Here is a 17457-nt window from a genome sequence, read left to right as displayed (position 1 = left end):
ATTCACCTTGGCTGCTGGCGTTGTACTCGCCAGGTGAGGAGGATAAACTGCCCACTCTTGTTGGTCAGCGGCCAGGATGACCAGAACTATCCGGCTGTGCAGTATGCCGAGGATGTGAGTGCGGGCGCGCGCACATCATTCGTTGGATGAACTCGTCAACATTTGAATGGAAATGTTTCTTTCCATCAAACCGTTTGTGCGTCAGGTGGAGCAGATGATGCGTTCAGTGGGGAAGGAGCACCTCCTGACTCGTCTGGAGTATCCCGACACGGGCCACCTGATCGAGCCGCCGTACTCGCCTCACTTCCGAGCCACCAACTTCATGTTGGACCACAACAAGTCCAAAGGTGGGTCGCACCGGGACACCACGCCTGTTCTCAACTTTTTACACCAAGTAGCACCTGAAAGTCACCAAAAACGAGAGCGGCATTTTAAGCCTCCAAAAGTAGATTTAAACATTGAAACGGCTTTTGAGACTCTGCTTGAATAATGATTCAGTTCAAACGTATTGCACATAAGTTAAATAATCATCGGAGCCAAGTAAACCATTCCTAGTGATCATTTACAAGTTGTAGCACAAGGGGGCGCCCTCGTACCAGCGCACTTTGAGACTGTGTGTGTGTGTGTGTGTGTGTGCGCCCAGTCACCCTGCTGTGGGGCGGCCAAACCAAAGGCCACTCGGACGCGCAGGAGGACTCGTGGAAGAAGATGCTGGCCTTTCTGCGCCAGCATCTCTACGCGCCGCACATTCCCAGAGCCAGGATGTGAACTCCCGCCTGGCCACAGGTGGCGCCGGTTCCTCTCACACACCAAAACGTCCAATGCTCAGCATGGACAATATTGACGCGCACAAGTCCCGCTTGAACACTCCACAACTGGAGGTACGCCTTGATGCAATAAATGGAAGCGTTAGCATTAGCGTTAGCAGCATGCGCTTTGTCTTAAACCACAAACTTTTATCCCGCTTTTATTTATTCCCGCTTCGGACAGCTGCGCCGGGATTTGCGTTAGGTGATTGTTTATTTTATTTTTTCATTAAAAGATGCCAAAAAGCTCGTTTTCATTCCAGCATTTTTACTCTGCTCGGCATTAAAGATGTTGGAGAAACATTCCATCCATTCACATTTTAGCAGCAGCATTTTTAAGCAATAATGTTTCAACATAGTTCCTTAACATCAAGGTGCTACAAAATGGCGCCAAAGTATTACTTTTATTGCTTTGGTCTGAGCACAAAACAGGGCAAAAGTGTTTCATCTAATATTAATAATAATAAATGCGTGAGTAATTGATGCCCACCCAGCAAGATGCCAAGTGCCTGAAGATGCCACACGATGGTGGCAAAGCACTAGTTGTGTCTAAGTTAAGCTCCACAACTCACTTCCAACATCTTTTCTTGACACTAAAATACCACCAAAAAAATCCCTATTGTTCCATATGCTGTCATTCCAACACATTTAGAATATATAGAAATATATTTTTAGATTGGTCCAAATGCTAGCCTCAGTGTTGTGTTTGTGCTCGACTGTTGGAAAATAAAGCAACTTCCAGTTCACTTGTTTTTGTTTGAGTGCGCGAAAGGGGAGCTGATTAACAATTGTGTTCCAGTCTGCAGATGCCATTGGCCTGGTTTCTTGCCGCAAAAAAGTTGAGGCGTGTTCAGGCACGACGTGAGACGGATGATGCTCAACGTTTGCTGGGGTGCGTTCAAGGTGGGCCCACTGATGGGGGAGGGAGCATGACATCACCAACAAATACCTGCCGGCAAAACATGGTGGTCACTTATCTTTTTTTTTTTTTTTTTTTGGGGGGTACCTCACATCCGCATGTCAACCCAGTCCATCGGTAAAATGAGCACAAAATGAAGTCGAGAGCGAAAGTGCTGATTTCAATTGTTGCCGTTTGGCGAGTCGCCACTAGAGGGAGACATGGCGCCAGTGCGCAGGTTGAAATGCACGATTTGAGTCAGGTGCTCGGCTTTCTAATTAGAATGTTTGAGTTTTGCAACAACACAGGCACATTGTTATGTTGCGGTTATGTTGCGGATGCACATTTGCGTCGTCGACTTCAACGCGGAAACATGCAGAAAATGTCCTCTCGACCGCCCTCCCTCACACGCGCGCGCAGACGCGCACACGCGGAGAGTGAGAGGAGCCGTGAAGGGAAGCTTTGTGAGGACATGAAGGCTGGCTTGTTTTGGACAGAAAAAAAAGGAAACACGCACAGCATGAAGGTTGTTTGTCAAAGGGGACACTCGCTCTTTTGTGCAACCACACACACACGCACACAAAATGTTTCAGGTGTTACAAGAAATACTCTGCCGAGCCACAATGACTTCAGACATTCTGCTTTTGAAATTTTAAAGTGCAATGCAGATGATGTATTAGCATGTGGTTCAACTTGATGACAAATTCATCATCACTTCTCTCTAAAAATGTCACAACAGCAACAAAAGGTCACGACTCAGATCGTAAACGTGACTCCGTTTTCCTGTCAAAAGAATTTTTTCATTCAAACTTTGTACGGGTGCTTTCACATGTTTACAAAATTCATCTTTGGTCATATTTTCACAACTGTTCCTTACTGTTGCTGTCCGTCAATACCTCAAATAAAGAGCAGAACACCACCCCCGACGCTTGTGGGTTTTTTTCTCCTTTCGGTTTGTTTTTGAGCTTTTACTGCATTTTTTTTGCTAACAGTGGCATTGATATAAAATATCTTTTTTTTTTTTTTTTTTTAATACCCTTCAAATTTCTAGGCAGGTTTTGCTACAATAGTGTGAAATTGAAATGATTATTCAAGGTCAGCAGAGGAACTTCAACATCTAGAAATCCAAATGACATTTATTTGCTCCAATGACGTGCCATAAGTAAGCCATTAAACATCTTCCGGAAAGTAAACATGAAATTGCTAAATGACGTCGTCTTGTAGAAAATGTAAACAAAAATGTTCAAGTGTCGTGTTCGAGTATGCAATAAAAATATACCGACACCCTCAGGGTTTCGATTGAGCCAAAAGTGATACGATTTGATGCGCACAAAATATTGTATCGAAAAGTTTCATTTTTGCATGAACAAAGTTTAAAAAAAATAAAAGTGAGTTGTCCACCAAGGGCCAGCAGAGAGCCCCCGGGGTTAGACAAGTGTTTGTGTGTTTTTCAGGCTGCGGCATACCAGCTGCGGTCGAGCGCTTCCGGAGAGAGCCGAAGAAAGTCGAGCGTCTCCGAGCGCGAGGCACGCCCTCAAACGCCAGCAAGATGCTCTTAGCGTCCGTCCGTCCGTCACTTTGTCACTCGGTCAGTTTGTCAGCTGAGGAAGAAGAAGAACAAGAAGATGACGGCTCTGAGCAGCTGGGAGCTCTGCGTCAAGTACGCCCTCTTCGTCTTCAACTTTATCTTCTGGGTGAGTGAAAAGATGTTCGTCTTTCAGCGCAAAATTCACTCTTTGGAATTCTCGTGCACGCTCAGACGCTGCAGATATCTTTGCGTCAAATACGAGTATCATCACTCATTTACCCAACGTTGATATTGTCTCTAATATTCTGCTCAAGCATTCACTTGTATTTGGAGTGCTAATTAATTATTACCTCAACGATTTACACTGTGTTCAGCAACTGGATCGACTCATTTTTTGTTTTTGTTTTCAAAACTTGTGAAAATGAAACATCTGTATTATTTTATAAATGGCTATTTCCTGCATGCTTTTTAATACTTATTACATTGAAAAGACTTACTTTTAAAATAACGACGCAAACGCAAAAAGTCAGAAGCGCATCAATTCTCGCATGATTTGAGCTTGTAATTCTGACTCATGTCCACTGGGTGGTGCCATTTCTCTTGAAATTTCATTCCGTTGTATTTATTTAGTGGGCGTTGCTGTGTTGTTATTCTGATTTTAAGTAGCCTACAGTATATTTGTCTTCTCTTTAATTTACTACACTATTATCGGATGTATTATTTTAACGTCTTTGGAAGACATTTTGTTCAACCATAACAGTAATTAGTTTAATAAACGTGAATTAAAAATGTAGATACATTTAATCATGTCGCTTCCTACATCAATGACTTAAAAAGCAATAGCTAATAGCAATAGCTAATACAAGTTTGAAACATTCGTATCAGATTATGCCACCTGGTCACTTCTCACATGTTTTGCAACATATTTTGAATTTAATTTTTTAAAAAACAGGACATTTCACAGTGTGCGTTTTTGTGATCTGTGTTTGCTGAAGTGGAGGCTTGAACCGAAGGAAAGACGTGGGGAATTTTTTATATATTTTTTTGCGTGGGTGGGGGCGATTTGGGGGGAACACAAAGCTGCTGTTGTCACTGAAATAGGAAGGAGGAAAGCACGGAAAGTCCTCGTCATCATCTCAGTGTGCTACAATGTAAACAACCAGACGCGAATGCAGACGCGTGTCTGCTGATTGCCGTCACCTGGCGCCCCATCCCCCACAGCAAACCCCGCCCTCTGACCTCCCAGGTGAACGAGAGCAGGGCGTGGCTCCCTGAGAAACTTTGCTCATCTTCCTCCTGCTCTTCCTCCTCGTGATTTGCACTCGTTCAGTCAGAAGCCGCGAGTGTGTTCAAGTGTTTACACCTTTGGATTTGTTTGCCGCCTTGGAAGTCACTTTTGTCATCATGGGGGCTCTGCAGTGCATCAAGTACCTCCTCTTTATCTTCAACTTCCTCTTCTGGGTACGTCGCATGTCCGCACGGGCCGGAATTTGATTTTTTTTTTTTTTGTCTTCTGGCCTTTAAAGCCAACTTGTGTAAATGTGTACTAGCTGTTGGGCAATCAGCCGAATGTTCTCACCTGATTGTGTGTCTGAGTGTGATCGATTTGTGTGCGTGTGGTGTGCCCATTGTTTGCACTGTAGTGTGTGTTTGCAATGCGGCGTGTAAGGCACGGCCTCCTCACATTCAAATTGTCCTCGTCCTGTTATACGACTCCATTTCCCATGAGGCACTGGGCATCACCTTTCACAGGTAGTACCAATGAAAGTTGTTGCTTTCTCCTGAAAGAGTTTGTTGCTAAAGTTGTTTTTCCACCAGGGCCAGGGTAGCTTGGCTACTTTGTAGTACCTGTACTTGCCGAGAATAGTGTATCCTTTGTTCATCCATCAATGCGAGTGACGTATAGTGGCAAGCGGGAGAATTACATGTCTTCCACGAGAGGTAGATAACAAAACTTGAATTTAAAAAAAAAAAAAAAAAAAAAAAAATCGGTATTTTTTTGGAGTTGAATCCATTCCAGCCTTGTAACTCAAATCAATTTTTCCCATTGAGATTAATGGAAAGGCCAGTCTGTTTAATCTGTTCTTGTGTCACTGGATGTTAATTGCTGCCATTTGAAGATTTCATTTGAGTCCAATTTTTGCGAAACAAAATAAAAAATCGAAACCCAAACTCGCAAGTCAAGCTAGCGTTTGACATTTTTGTTGGGTGATGTGAGATTTCGCTCATGTCAAAGATGCTCCTTGTCTCAACCGTTGCGCAATGCTTCCTTTCGACTTGTTTGACCTGCGTCAAGTGTGAACAAAAAAAAAAAAAGAGGAAGTGAGGCTCCAAGTAGCAATTAGTGGCAAGGAGGGTGTCAACCTCATGTCTCCTCATATCCCACGAGGCTCGGCATCAGCGTCATGGGAGTTGTCGCGAAGACGTCAACAAAATGTTTGCTGGTTTCTGAGGAGACGTTGACTCATCGTGGTGATAAACTGTAGAACAATCCTCCCCCGACAACATTCGACAAGAGAATACCAAGCTAGCGTTAGCACTGTCTGGCAACAAGCCCACGTTAGCCACAGCTGCTAGCATAACTCATTTGTTGTCATGTTATCATATTGGAGTTCTATTTTTTTGGAATGAACAAATCAATGAACGCGTTTTCAAAGTGGAGTTCCCCATATTTTCAGCTCCTTTCGAGCATTTTGATTGATCCTTGAAGAATATTGTCATCTGTGATACCAGAAGCGCCGGAACTTCCAAATAAGCGGTCGGTTGTTTTAACAGCGTTGAGTTGCATCCATCAATGTGTAGCGAGATGGCATGTCAGTCAGCGTGGATCCGGTTCTTCTGCATGATGGTCCAGCAGCAGCATGTTTGCCTTCATTCCTCCGTCAATGAAGGCGGGCCGCGACGTTGAGCGCCACCTGCGGGTCAACGGTTGCACAGTGCACAGCCAAGTCTTCCATTTCTTTTGTTTTGCAGTTGGCTGGTACGGGCGTGCTGGCGGTGGGACTATGGCTGCGCTTCGACAGCAGGACGTCAGGACTGTTTGAGGGCGAGGACTCGCCCTCCGTCTTCTTCACTGGTAAGAGCAAAATGTCCAACGGTCCTCAAGTCTTTTTAGATAAGTGAGAAGAATGTCATGGATTTTGTCACTCCATCAGTGATTGCTTTCATTGAACATATCAAGAGGAAAAAACAATGTTTTTAAAGGCAATCAATTGGCCAATTTGAGCCAGTTTTCATGTTCATAAGAAGCAGAAAAAAAAAGTTTATCCAAAGTCTCAAAATGTTCAACTTATTAGGTTGTTCATACAAGAGCGTAAAGACAAAGTTGTGTGAGGTGAGCGCGGGCACACGAGGACAAGATGAGGCGGCCGGCGTTGACAAGTGAGGAGTTGTATCCCCATGAGGCGAGGCGCTCCCTCGCTCGCTCGCTCGCTCGCTCCGTCCGTCCGCTGCCGCCGCCCACGCCTGGCAGGCAAACAGCGGGCTCTTTGTTCTTGGCCAGGAATGCGTCTTTTGTGGCGGCGGCGGGAGGGGCGGCGGCCGCGACCTCCCCGCCGAGGTCGCCGTGGCCTGTTGACGCTCGGACTTGCCGCGCCAAATTCACCTGTCGGCCTGACCTAAAAAAAAAAATAAAAAAAAATCGACACTATTATTTCATCCATGGCACCGAGGTGGCAGCAAAGTTGACTGCTATTTTTGTGTGTGCTGGCAGGCGTGTACATCCTGATCGCAGCCGGAGCTCTGATGATGGTGGTGGGCTTCCTGGGGTGCTGCGGCGCCATCAAGGAGTCGCCGTGCATGCTGGGATTGGTCAGTTTTTGCTTTTGGTTGGCTCCTTCAAACTGGCAAATGTGTTTAATTTTTATGCTTTATAATAAATGCATATTACACAGGTGCACTCGGGTATAAAAAAAAATGGTAATGAAATGAAATTCAGAGTTTATTGATCATTTGGCACACTCTTAAATTTCAATAGTTTAATGAAGACTTAATTGTTGGTTAATTGAAATTGTTTTTCTATTTGTATTTTTTTTTTTTTTGCCCCTCCTCTCCCGGTGTGCAGTTCTTCCTGTTCCTGCTGCTGATCTTCGCGGTGGAGGTGGCGGCGGGCATCTGGGGTCTGTCCAACAAGGAGGTTGTGGTGGAGGAGGTGACCGAGTTCTACAAGCAGACCTACACCAACTACAAGGACACCCGGCAGGAGGCGCTCAAGGAGACGCTGCGCCTCATCCACTTTGGAGTAAGCGCCACGAGCGACGCTTCGCTTGTGTTTGGCAAAAGCCGCCTTTGGCTCCTTCCTGTTTTGACGGCGCCGACTTCCTGTCCTCAGCTCAACTGCTGCGGGCCCACCGGCACGGTGATCGACGCCGCCAAGGACATCTGCCCCAAGAAGGAGGGCCTGGAGGTGCTCATCACCACGGTAACCACAAGCTGACGCCCGCCCGCGCCGTGACCGCGCGTCCACTTGATTGACGCTTTTATTTTTTTTTTTTTCCGCGCGCGCCTCAGAGCTGCCCGGCCGCCATCGACGAGATGTTCAACAACAAGCTGCACATCATCGGAGGCGTGGGCATCGGCATCGGCGTCATCATGGTGAGGGAGATGAACGTGGGCGACGGCGCACGCGTGCAACCGCGCGCTCGCCCACGCTTACTTGGATTTGTTTGTTTTCAGATTTTCGGCATGATCTTCAGCATGATGCTCTGCTGCGCCATCAAGAGATCCAGAGACTTTGTGTAACCCCGCCCCCTCGCGCCTCCTCCCGCCTTCAGTTTAGTAACCAACACTTATTTTTTTTAACTCGCCACTTGGGGGCGCACGCAGGACGGCCATCGTGGACGCGTGAGCGCGTGGCGGCCCGAGTCGGCGACCGTCGACACTTTTCACGTTGGAGTCACACTTTTCACCTTCCGTGTTGCGCTCGGCGCCCAAAAAGCGTTTTCAGTTTGCTCGTCTTCCCGACGAGCGTTTATGGATGAAAACATGCTAACATTTAGCCTGTTGAAATTTTATTGTGACTAACTTTTTACGTTGATGTTTTTGTGTTCAACTTTTTATGCCAAATAAAAGCCAAATAAAGGAACTTGAGAAAAAAGTCATTAAATTGTGAGGGCAGGTTGGCAGCATATTGACAAAACGTAAGTGTAGTGAAAATCTGAGTTTATTTACACATTTTGAAAACAAAAGCAAACTTGAGTTAGTCGTCCCAGGCAAAGTCGTACGGCTGAAAGGCGTCCCTGAGCTGCGCGCACGCCGCCTCCTCCTCCGCTCGGCTTTGTTTGCACTCCTTCCAGTCGGCTCGCGTGGGAATGTTGAGCAGCGCCTCGCTGGCCAGAACCTCCCTGCCAACAAACATCGTCAAGGGGACGGCGTGCAGAAAAGGGCCACACGGTGGCGCTCTCACCTCCCGAACTGCAGCGGGAAGTTCCTCTGGATGCGGTAGTAGAGCTTCTCCCCCGAGTCGAGCTCCACGTAGAAGTACGGCGTGCCGGGCGGAGCGATCTGCACGCGGGCGTGGCTGTGAGTGAGCCGGCGGGGGCGCGGCGCGGCGCCGTGCGGATTACCTGCTTGAGATCGCTGTGCTGCGGAATCTCCATCAGTTCCATCTGCTGCTCCTGAGCCTGCACCACGAAGGCCTCCTTGATGTCGTCGGTGGTGCAGCGGTCCAGCGGCACCGGCACCACCTGACCAAAAAAAAAAAAAGTCACGCTTGTCTCCCCTCGCCTCCCTGGAGCCCGACTTGTACCTGAAGCTGCAGGTGCTGGCTCCTGTAGTTTCTCTCGAAGAGCACGCAGCGCTCCCGGCGGCTCTTGTAGAAGCTCCTGAGCGCCGCCTTGTACTTGTCCATCTCCTGCAGAACCTCGGAGGCCAGCTCCACCGTGGACTGGTAGTGTCCGATGGGCAGGATGAGCACGTGTCCGGCGTTGAGCCCGCCTTTGGCCAGCGCCAGGTAGCACTGCGGCACCAGGTCACGTCAAGACTCCCGACGGCCGCCGTCTTTCCCCTGACGCGCGCGCGCGCCCGCCCTACTCACGTGTGTCCCGATGCTGACCACCAGATGTTTCTCCACTTGCGGACTCGCCAGGCAGAACCAGCACTCGCCAGGGGGAAGAGCTGCACAAGAACGTTGGGGCCACTTAGTGCCTGGATGCTCTCTTTTCTTTTTTTTTTTTTTTTAAACATTTATCTGATGTGATTTACGGTGCTTGCGAGGTTGCTTGCGTCCCGACCAGTCGCCCTCCATCGGCCTCTTCCGGCCGCGAGCGCCGCCGCCACGTCCGCCCCGTCCGCCCCCGCGACCGCCGCTGAGGTCAAAGAAGAACTGAGTGCTCTGCTCCTGGACGGGAAGACAAGCGGAGAAGACGCATTTAGGCGGCCTGATGCCAGCGTGACGACGTGGCGCTCGCACCTCCTCCTCCTCCGCTGTGGCGCCCAAGCCGGTCTTCAGCGTCTCCTTCTTGTCTTTGGCGTGACGCCTGTACGGGTTTTCCGTCACGTCCTGCGGCTGTTTGACCAGCTCTGACGGATTCATCGTCTTCATGGGGATGATGTTGAAGGCGTACAGGTACTGCGCAGGCAAACACAGTTGCTCTTAACCATTTATCAGGGTTAAGGTTGAATCAAATAAAACAAATTATACATACAGAAAAAAGGAGTTTAAAATAGTTTATCTTAACACATACCAAAGTAACCACAAAAAAAATAATTGCATGAGAAGTACACAAACTTGCCCATAAAAATATTTTACTCATTGGTAAATTATATTGAAATTGTAGAAATTATTTTATGGACATAAAAATACTTGAGATTAATACATTATGAAATCAAGGGATTATTTTGTTCAAACGTACATTTATATCCAAAAGGCCTTCCAAAAAAAGGTTTGGTTTACCAAAACCTCAATGAGCATTTAAAACAAATTCCAAGGAACCAAGTTAGCTTAGCAGGACAACAAAAGTATCGTCGCACCTTCTTCTTGGCGGGGTTGTTGACGGTCGCCAAGGCAATGAAGCGAGTGACATGCTGAGTGTTTTCCTGCAGAATCACGTGATTCCTAAAGTGGGGCACAAAATGTAGATTAGAACATGAGGACCCTCATGTTTCACTTTTTATGTCTTCTTCGGCTCACCTGTAAGGTAACCTTTCATAGTGAGCGCCCTCTAGTGCAGCAAAGTGGTATCTGGGCTTCAGTTTGTCAGCCAGGTTGGCAACGGCGCTGCTTCCACAAGACTTTGTGTTGACTTCCTGTGATAAGCGTTTCATTAGAAAGTCAAAGAGGCTGATCTGGTTTTTTTTCTTAAAGCGTTCACGTAAAATACAACATGGTGGTGCTTCTGAATGGTTACCGGGTTGTTTGCATAGTGCCACACCCCCCTGGGCCACTGCGAGGTCAGCAGGACGTCGACACCTCGGAACTTACTGCTGGCAGTCAGCGGGGCCAGCAGAGCCGACAGATCTTTTGGAGTGAAGCAGTGAGCTGGCGCCGGCTCCTGCGGAGCCTCGCACCCGCTGACGTAGGCGATCTGCAGGCCCGACACCCCTGTGAACACGCCGCGGCGACCTGGAGCGCAGGGACATGTTTGCAGGAGCCCAGACCTAACCCTGAAGCCCGACGAGAGAGCAATTCTTACCCAAGTATGTGATATTTTCAGCCAGCTCGCAGCCGTCTCCACCGGGGAACTTCTTGGCCGTTTCCTGGCAGCCTGCGCCCAGTATGTACGTGTGGATGGGAGCTGAGGAAGCACGACGTTTGACGGTGAATAAGTGCATGACTTGTACACGTGCAAACGTGCTGCTTGTACCTTTCCTTGCCCCACTTTTGTACTGCTGCCACTCTTCCTCGGCTTCAGATGTCGATGCAAAGAATTCCCCAACGCACAGAAGAAGCTGCAGCAAACCGAGAGCGCACTCAACGTTTGACGCACACGTACTCTGCAGTTACAGCATGTAATTGCTGTGTCGAGCTCTGGATTGTGTGGTGCGTTCCCAGCTCACGTCAAACTGTCCCGTCTTCTTCTGGATGCTTTGCACTCTGTTGAAGAGAGCCCCGAGCTTTCCTTCGACGTCCCCACACACCAAGCTGCAAAACAACACATTTAGCACTCTAAAATGACAGCGCACCAACGACCGATCGCTATAAAATATAACACCACAGGCTTAGTGCAAGCTCTCTGTAATGCCGCGTGCAATGTTTGCTGGCGTGACTCACACTCTCACGGGTTTTTCTTCCATTTCTTGGTCAGTTGGAGGATAAATCCACCATTCGATTTCTGCAACTTGAACGTTCCGTACCTATTTCACTTCCGCTGCAAACAACGACGGAACTTTCTACAAAAATCACCAAAAAAAGTCTTAATAAATCAAATACTTTGAAAAAAACATGACATATCATTGACAAGTATATAACAAATCTTTACTTTTCTGTTTTATTTTGTATCAAATTGATGCGAGAGAAACTCTTGTTGGCAGGGGAACATATTTTCAACGGACCAGATTGTTGCCATGTTTGACTATTACGCAAATTAAAAAAAACATCGAATCGGCTTTCGTAAAGTCATTTTTAAACTTCTATGTATATTTGATATTCGTGTATCATACATATTTCAATTATAATAGTGTTATGATCATTTTAATCGGATTAGAAGTGGGCTAAGATTGGCTGCATATATTTACGGGTATCATGGGTACAAGGCAACCCGCTGGCCCAAATAGCGACGTCGTGCATCCTGGCACTTGCCTTCATCCTGGTAACTAGCAAGTTCCCGGACCAAAAACAGGAAGTAAGTAACTCATTCAAAAGCCAAAAATGACTTTCTCGTCCCCGTGCGAAAGTTGTCGGAGCCCCGGGGGAGTCCCACGCCACAGAAATGCACACAAACTGGGAAAGAAATCGCTCAGTTCACGCAAGACGCCATGAGCGGTTCCTTGCTCACTAAAATGGCGCCGTAGCGTTTTCGTCTTTTCGTGTCGCGGGTTTGCTCAGTGGATGCTAACGGTTAGCATCGGAAATGTTTGTTTTGTGTTTGAACCACTTTAAAACCAAAGGCTCTCAAAATGTCGCTGCGTTTATAGCGTGAGGAATACAGCGACAGTTTTGGATGTTCTGTGCCTTTGGAGCAAGTTCTCTTTCGACGCTGTTTGTGTCTCATGCTAAACACAAAAGACAACAAAACGTATGCAGACATGCACTTCATCAAGTGATCAATAAAAGCCACTGTCTACTTTATGGCGTGCATTGTTGTAAAAAGAATTATTTCCATTTATTTGACGTAGTTCTCCTCTGAATTGAACCGTTTCCAGGCGTCACCAGCAGAGGGCGCCATTGGACAGTTTACTCAACGTACTTAAAATACATTTTAACTCATTAAAAGACACTTTAAATGAATCCAAAGAGATCGTTTAATCTTTTGTCTACGAAATTTGAGTAGAGACAAGTTCAAATGTGTAACAAAAACATGTTTTGTTTCAAATATTAAAGTATGTAAATAGACACATTTTGGGGGACATTTATTATGTATTGGCTGATTTTATATTTTAATGCATTGTTAAATAAAATAGTTCGTGATCAATGTATGCATACATGTTGAATGATAATTATTCTACTGATTATATTTGATTTAAAAAATGTAGATAACATTTCAACTATGGAGGGCAAGCACTAACAAAGTTAAATAAGTACAGTACATAAATGTTACTTGTTAATATCGGATATAAATCACCAAATGCAAATAAAGATGTCATTAAATACGTGTATCATTAAATCAAGTGTGAGACTATTTAAAACGTTCATTCTATTTAAAGAGGAATATCGTTATTTCATGTTATTTCAACTTAATTATTGCGCCATTATGTCATATTTTTAATTTCTGTTTCAAGAATTATTTATTCCCAATTTAAATGGTGACAATTACTTAACACATGCACTTAATTCATGAAATGCATTGCATTGTTTCCAATATACATGAATAAAGACACGTCATTTATTTATGTTTTTATTTAGGATTTTTTTTCATCTGTCCTTCCGTAACACTTATGTATACTGAATTACAATTATTTATCCAGTTTTGAAATGCAATCAATCCGGGCTTCTTTTTTTTTTCACAATTTATAATAAATAATGACGCAATGATTTTATGAAATAATCTCTGTCTTGCACTTATGGTCATGATGATTTATTTATTTTTTGCCGGTTGGGCGGCGCAGGCGTGCGATGAGCGCGTCGGCGGAGGAGCAGGATGTCGTCGCGCCGTTGGAGACGGTCAAGTCGCTGACGCTGACGCAGGACAGCGACGGCAGCATCATACTGCACTGCCCCGCCGACGGTACGTCAGCGCCCTCGTCCTCAGCCTCAGCCGACCGAAGCTTCACGCGTCGCTCGTGCGTGTGTGCGCAGATGACGAGGGCGAGCCTCGCGCCAAGAAAGCGCGCCAATCGGCGGAGGACTCCCGTGCGTCCTTTTCTCTCGTCACCATGCCGGGTGAGTGAGGCGCTCCGTCCGTACCGCAGTCGTGTCGTCGATACGTTTCACCGTGACACGATGTCTTTGTCCCTCTTTAGCGGCCGACAGCCCCGAGAGCTTTGAGGTTACCATGACGACGACCGCGGCGGACGACACCGATGCTCACGAGGGCGTGGCTCAGATTCAGGTCGGTTGAACATCGCGCGACTTGCAGATTCGAGCTCACAGTCGCACGCGTGCGTGCGTGCAGGTCCTGTGCGATGACGACAACGATGCCGCCGCCGCCGCGTCGCCCACCGAGAAGGCCGGAGTGTCGGCCGTCAGTCAGGCCTGGTTCACCACCAAAGAAGACAAAGACACGCTCGCCAACAAAGGTGAGGATGCCCAGGTGAAGTCAGGGCACAACGCACTCGCTGTTTTTGTGCTGCCAGGGAACAATGTTGAAGTGAGTTGACAAGCTTCCTTTCGACAAAAGCGGTGCTTTGGCGCCATCTTGCGGCATCTGGGTGCTCGGTTCCTATCCCTTGCAAATATTGATAAAATGATGGCACTCACCCACCCAGAAAGAAAAAGAATAATTGCCTGTAAATGCCAAATACAGACGATCGGCAAACACTACTTAAAAGAAATAGTCATTTCCAACATAGTTCTTTGGCCATTTGTATACAATACCACGGTTCTATTTCTGTATGTATCTGTTCCGAATACGTTTCTCTGTACTTTTTTAAATGACCTTGCGGAGTCCGAACCTTCAGTTTTCGGGCTCGCGGCATTTCCGGGGGCCCCGATTTCAATTGAACCAAGCGCGTCGTTTCCGCCAGGTCACAAGTGGAAACAAGGCATGTGGTCCAAAGAGGAGATCGACATTCTCATGAGCAACATCCAGCAATACGTCAAGGTAGCTTGCCGCGCTTTCCTCCACGGCGGGCGGGCGGGCGGTCGCCGCGCCCGCTTTTGCTCACGCTCATCGTGTGCGCGCCAGGGCCGAGGCATCGACGACCCGGCCGAGATCATCTTCGAGATGTCCAAAGAGGAGCGCAAAGACTTTTACCGCTCGGTGGCCTTGGGCCTCAACAGGCCGCTCTTCGCCGTCTACAGACGAGTCCTGCGCATGTACGACAACCGCAACCACGTCGGCAAGTGAGTGACCCGCGCCGCTGCGGACGCCGCGGTGACGGCGCGCACCCGCGTGACGCCGCTGTCTCTGCGCGTGTGTGTGTGTGTGTGTGCGCGCGCTCAGGTACACGCCAGGAGAGATTGAGAAGCTAAAAGGGTGAGTAGTCGCGCCGTGACTTTCCGCCAGGAAAGCTTGCCAAGCGCCGCGGCGCTCCAAAATAATTCGCGTCAACTTGTTGGCGTTGGCCATTTGCGCCGGCGTCCTCGGAGAAATGTCCAGCGGTGAGCTAAAGGCGGCGTGTGAAACGTTCAGGCTGAGGGATCGCCACGGCAACGACTGGGCCACCATCGGCGCGGCGCTGGGCCGCAGCGCCTCGTCCGTCAAGGACCGCTGTCGGCTGATGAAGGACACGTGCAACACGGGTACGACCGCACCGACTCAATCAAATCTTTCCTTTTGCGCCATAAGGGCCGGTCTCAAATATACTCTTTGTCGATGTGTTATCGGTTGGAAAAAGTAGTCGTGCTCGATGGCGGTTCCGCTGGTATGCTACTAGCGCTCCGGATTAGCGAGGACAAGGAGCATACTAGTGCGCGGCCAATCGAGCGCACGAGTGGAATCGGGACCCAAGGTTTTTGCGTAGGCAAGTGGAGCGAGGCGGAGGAGCGCCGCCTGGCCGAGGTGGTGTACGAGATGGCGGCCAGCGCTCCGGGCTCGGCGGTGACGGGGGGCGTGTCCTGGGCCTCGGTGGCCAATCAGGTGGGCACGCGCTCGGAGAAGCAGTGCCGCTCCAAGTGGCTCAACTACCTCAACTGGAAGCACAGCGGCGGCACCGAATGGACCAAGGACGACGACCTCAGCCTCACGCGCAGGTGCGGCGCCAAAACTCGAATCCAATCACGGCTCACGCAGGGTAGGAGTAGCGCTCGTTGCGGAGGATCAAGAAAATGTGCCGGAGTATTACGATGTATTACGAAAGAGACGCCAAATGCTATTGGTTAGCTTGTCAGCGATGTGTTTGCGAGCACTGAGTTGAGGTGCGCGTGCCCGTTGCAGGATTTTGGAGCTGGAGGTGGCGGACGAGAACGAAATCAAGTGGGAGGAGCTTGCGGGCGGCTGGAGCAGCGTGCGCTCGCCTCAGTGGCTGCGCTCCAAGTGGTGGAGCGTCAAGAGACAAGTGGCCAACCACAAGGAGATCCCCTTCCCGGGTGCGCAACAAACATTTCACAAAGGCGCCCATTTCACGGCCACCGCAAACTCAAATGTCACAATCCACTTTAAAGAAACACGCAGATAGTGAGCTCATCTGTCCAAATCGGAAATTTTGGCGGCTTTGTTGAGCGGGCTCAGTCGAATGCCACTTGCCAAGTGTGCGCCTTTGCAGTCTTGCTGAAGGCCCTCCACGAGGTGATGTCGTCCTCGCAGTCGGCGGGCGCACCGGGCGGGCCCTCCTCCGCCCCCTCGCTCCAGATCCGTCTGGGCCGCTTGGAGGAAAGCGCCGCCGGCTCCGCCCCCGCCTCGGCCGCCGCGCTGCAGATTCCCGTGCAGATCCCGCTGCAGATCGCGCACCTGGGTGAGACCCGCCGCCGCCGCCGGCAACTTTGCAACTCGCTGTCGGAGCTGCGCCCGTTCAGTCGCTTGCCTCCCGCTCCTCAGACTCGTCCGCCGCCGCCGCCGCCGCCGCCGGCGAGGGGGAGACCATCACGCTGAACGGCGGGACGCTGCAGGCCTTTGAGTTTCTTCCGGTACGTCATGAAAACACGCCTTTGAAAGGCAATGTAAACACATCGGAACGTGCCGATGACGATGCCGTTTTGCCGCCAGTCCTTTCAGCTGCAGCCCACCAGCACGCCGGGCACGTACTTCCTGCAGACCACGTCCGGTCAGGGCCTGCCCCTCAGCCTGGCCAACAACAGCACGGTTACCTTGACGACAAGCTCCTCCTCCGCGTCCCACGAGCACATCATCCTGCACGGCCTGGCGGTGCGTCGCAAGCGAGCGCCGCTTTGCGTGACGATCGCCAATGAACGCGGGGCCGCCGTTTTGTAGACGGACGGCCTGTGCGCCGGCGACGGCGTCATCATCCAGACGGTGGCGGCGGACGCGGCCGCCTCAGACGCGCTGCTCGCGGAGGCGGAGGGGCGGCGGCAGGACCAGCAGCTCAATGCTTCCGCTCTTCTGGAAGACTCGGAGAAAGCCGCCACCAAGAGGGAGGGGCCAATGGCGGACGGCTTTGCTGACAAGGTGCGCGCAATGTTCAAAACGTTCCAAATTGTGTTTGTGTTTATCTATCTCTGCCACTAGAGGGCAGAATAACCTGCATCATTCATGGCTCCGCCCTGAGATGCTCAGTCAACATGCATCACCTACTTCCTTGACACCAATTACTGTGCTACTTAGGCCATGTTTAGTATGCGTTCGGCGCCCTCTTGTGTCACTTTCGGGCGTTTCCGCAAAAACACAAATAGGTGGATTTGGAAAGATGTGGGGGATTACTTTTGTGAGGCTTTTGTCAAGGTTTTGTTGATTGGCAGCTGACTCCGCCCCCGGCCGACGCTCCCGCGGTGCATTCCGAGATGGCCGCCGGCGGCGCCGTCCTGATCGTGCCCCCGCCCAACATCAGCAGCACGCTGACAGGTGAGGCCCGCG

General features: G+C 49.3%; 4 protein-coding genes across 20 annotated transcripts in view; 3 read left to right on the top strand and 1 right to left on the bottom strand.

The window, feature by feature from the left end:
- Positions 1 to 2623, top strand: part of LOC147126296 (peroxisomal succinyl-coenzyme A thioesterase-like) — an 85100-nt gene extending 82477 nt beyond the window's left edge. For 12 of the 13 annotated variants that reach the window (XM_086022879.1, XM_086022877.1, XM_086022878.1 and 9 more), the window contains 3 exons: positions 34 to 114; positions 206 to 347; positions 644 to 1552. In XM_086022879.1, coding sequence (XP_085879005.1) covers positions 34 to 114; positions 206 to 347; positions 644 to 768 — 348 coding nt within the window. In that variant the 3' untranslated portion in view covers positions 769 to 1552. Of the gene's footprint in view, positions 1 to 33; positions 115 to 205; positions 348 to 643; positions 1553 to 1605 lie in introns of those variants that run through there. The other variant, XR_015084809.1, reaches the window with a different exon arrangement.
- A 609-nt stretch (positions 2624 to 3232) lies between these two features.
- On the top strand, positions 3233 to 8315 carry LOC147126295 (CD9 antigen-like). 2 transcript variants are annotated; one of them, XM_086022890.1, is made up of 7 exons: positions 3233 to 3398; positions 6206 to 6308; positions 6945 to 7042; positions 7296 to 7472; positions 7563 to 7652; positions 7742 to 7825; positions 7907 to 8315. In XM_086022890.1, exons 1-7 carry the CDS (start codon positions 3330 to 3332, stop codon positions 7970 to 7972), a joined length of 687 nt encoding a protein of 228 aa, XP_085879016.1. In that variant the 5' UTR covers positions 3233 to 3329; the 3' UTR covers positions 7973 to 8315. The 2 variants fall into 2 exon arrangements, with proteins under 2 accessions (XP_085879016.1, XP_085879017.1); XM_086022891.1 differs by lacking the exon at positions 3233 to 3398 and adding an exon at positions 4501 to 4693.
- Positions 8298 to 11568, bottom strand: cwf19l1 (CWF19 like cell cycle control factor 1). Its single transcript, XM_086022875.1, has 14 exons — positions 11442 to 11568; positions 11228 to 11312; positions 11035 to 11119; positions 10864 to 10965; positions 10579 to 10793; positions 10362 to 10477; positions 10202 to 10286; positions 9642 to 9800; positions 9434 to 9569; positions 9267 to 9346; positions 8979 to 9188; positions 8797 to 8916; positions 8637 to 8734; positions 8298 to 8574 (listed from the first exon to the last, which is right to left on the bottom strand). The coding sequence occupies exons 1-14, from the start codon at positions 11462 to 11464 to the stop codon at positions 8430 to 8432; spliced, it is 1659 nt and encodes a 552-aa protein (XP_085879001.1). The 5' UTR covers positions 11465 to 11568; the 3' UTR covers positions 8298 to 8429.
- A 171-nt stretch (positions 11569 to 11739) lies between these two features.
- Positions 11740 to 17457, top strand: part of dmtf1 (cyclin D binding myb-like transcription factor 1) — a 5986-nt gene continuing 268 nt past the window's right edge. Inside the window, exons 1-16 of one of the 4 annotated variants that reach the window (XM_086022871.1) lie at positions 11740 to 12013; positions 13428 to 13554; positions 13626 to 13709; positions 13790 to 13878; positions 13942 to 14065; positions 14513 to 14589; positions 14674 to 14831; positions 14932 to 14964; positions 15121 to 15230; positions 15326 to 15680; positions 15865 to 16016; positions 16193 to 16381; positions 16465 to 16553; positions 16633 to 16791; positions 16858 to 17052; positions 17343 to 17445. In XM_086022871.1, coding sequence (XP_085878997.1) covers positions 13443 to 13554; positions 13626 to 13709; positions 13790 to 13878; positions 13942 to 14065; positions 14513 to 14589; positions 14674 to 14831; positions 14932 to 14964; positions 15121 to 15230; positions 15326 to 15680; positions 15865 to 16016; positions 16193 to 16381; positions 16465 to 16553; positions 16633 to 16791; positions 16858 to 17052; positions 17343 to 17445 — 2029 coding nt within the window. In that variant the 5' untranslated portion in view covers positions 11740 to 12013; positions 13428 to 13442. The remainder of the gene's footprint in view (positions 12014 to 13427; positions 13555 to 13625; positions 13710 to 13789; positions 13879 to 13941; positions 14066 to 14512; positions 14590 to 14673; positions 14832 to 14931; positions 14965 to 15120; positions 15231 to 15325; positions 15681 to 15864; positions 16017 to 16192; positions 16382 to 16464; positions 16554 to 16632; positions 16792 to 16857; positions 17053 to 17342; positions 17446 to 17457) is intronic. The other 3 variants (XM_086022870.1, XM_086022872.1, XM_086022873.1) reach the window with 3 other exon arrangements.

This window comes from Filicampus tigris, chromosome 22 (assembly GCF_054856515.1).
Source record: "Filicampus tigris isolate MCC_2025a chromosome 22, RoL_Ftig_1.0, whole genome shotgun sequence".
Taxonomy (NCBI): domain Eukaryota; kingdom Metazoa; phylum Chordata; class Actinopteri; order Syngnathiformes; family Syngnathidae; genus Filicampus; species Filicampus tigris.
This window is presented reverse-complemented; position numbering and strand designations above follow the sequence as displayed.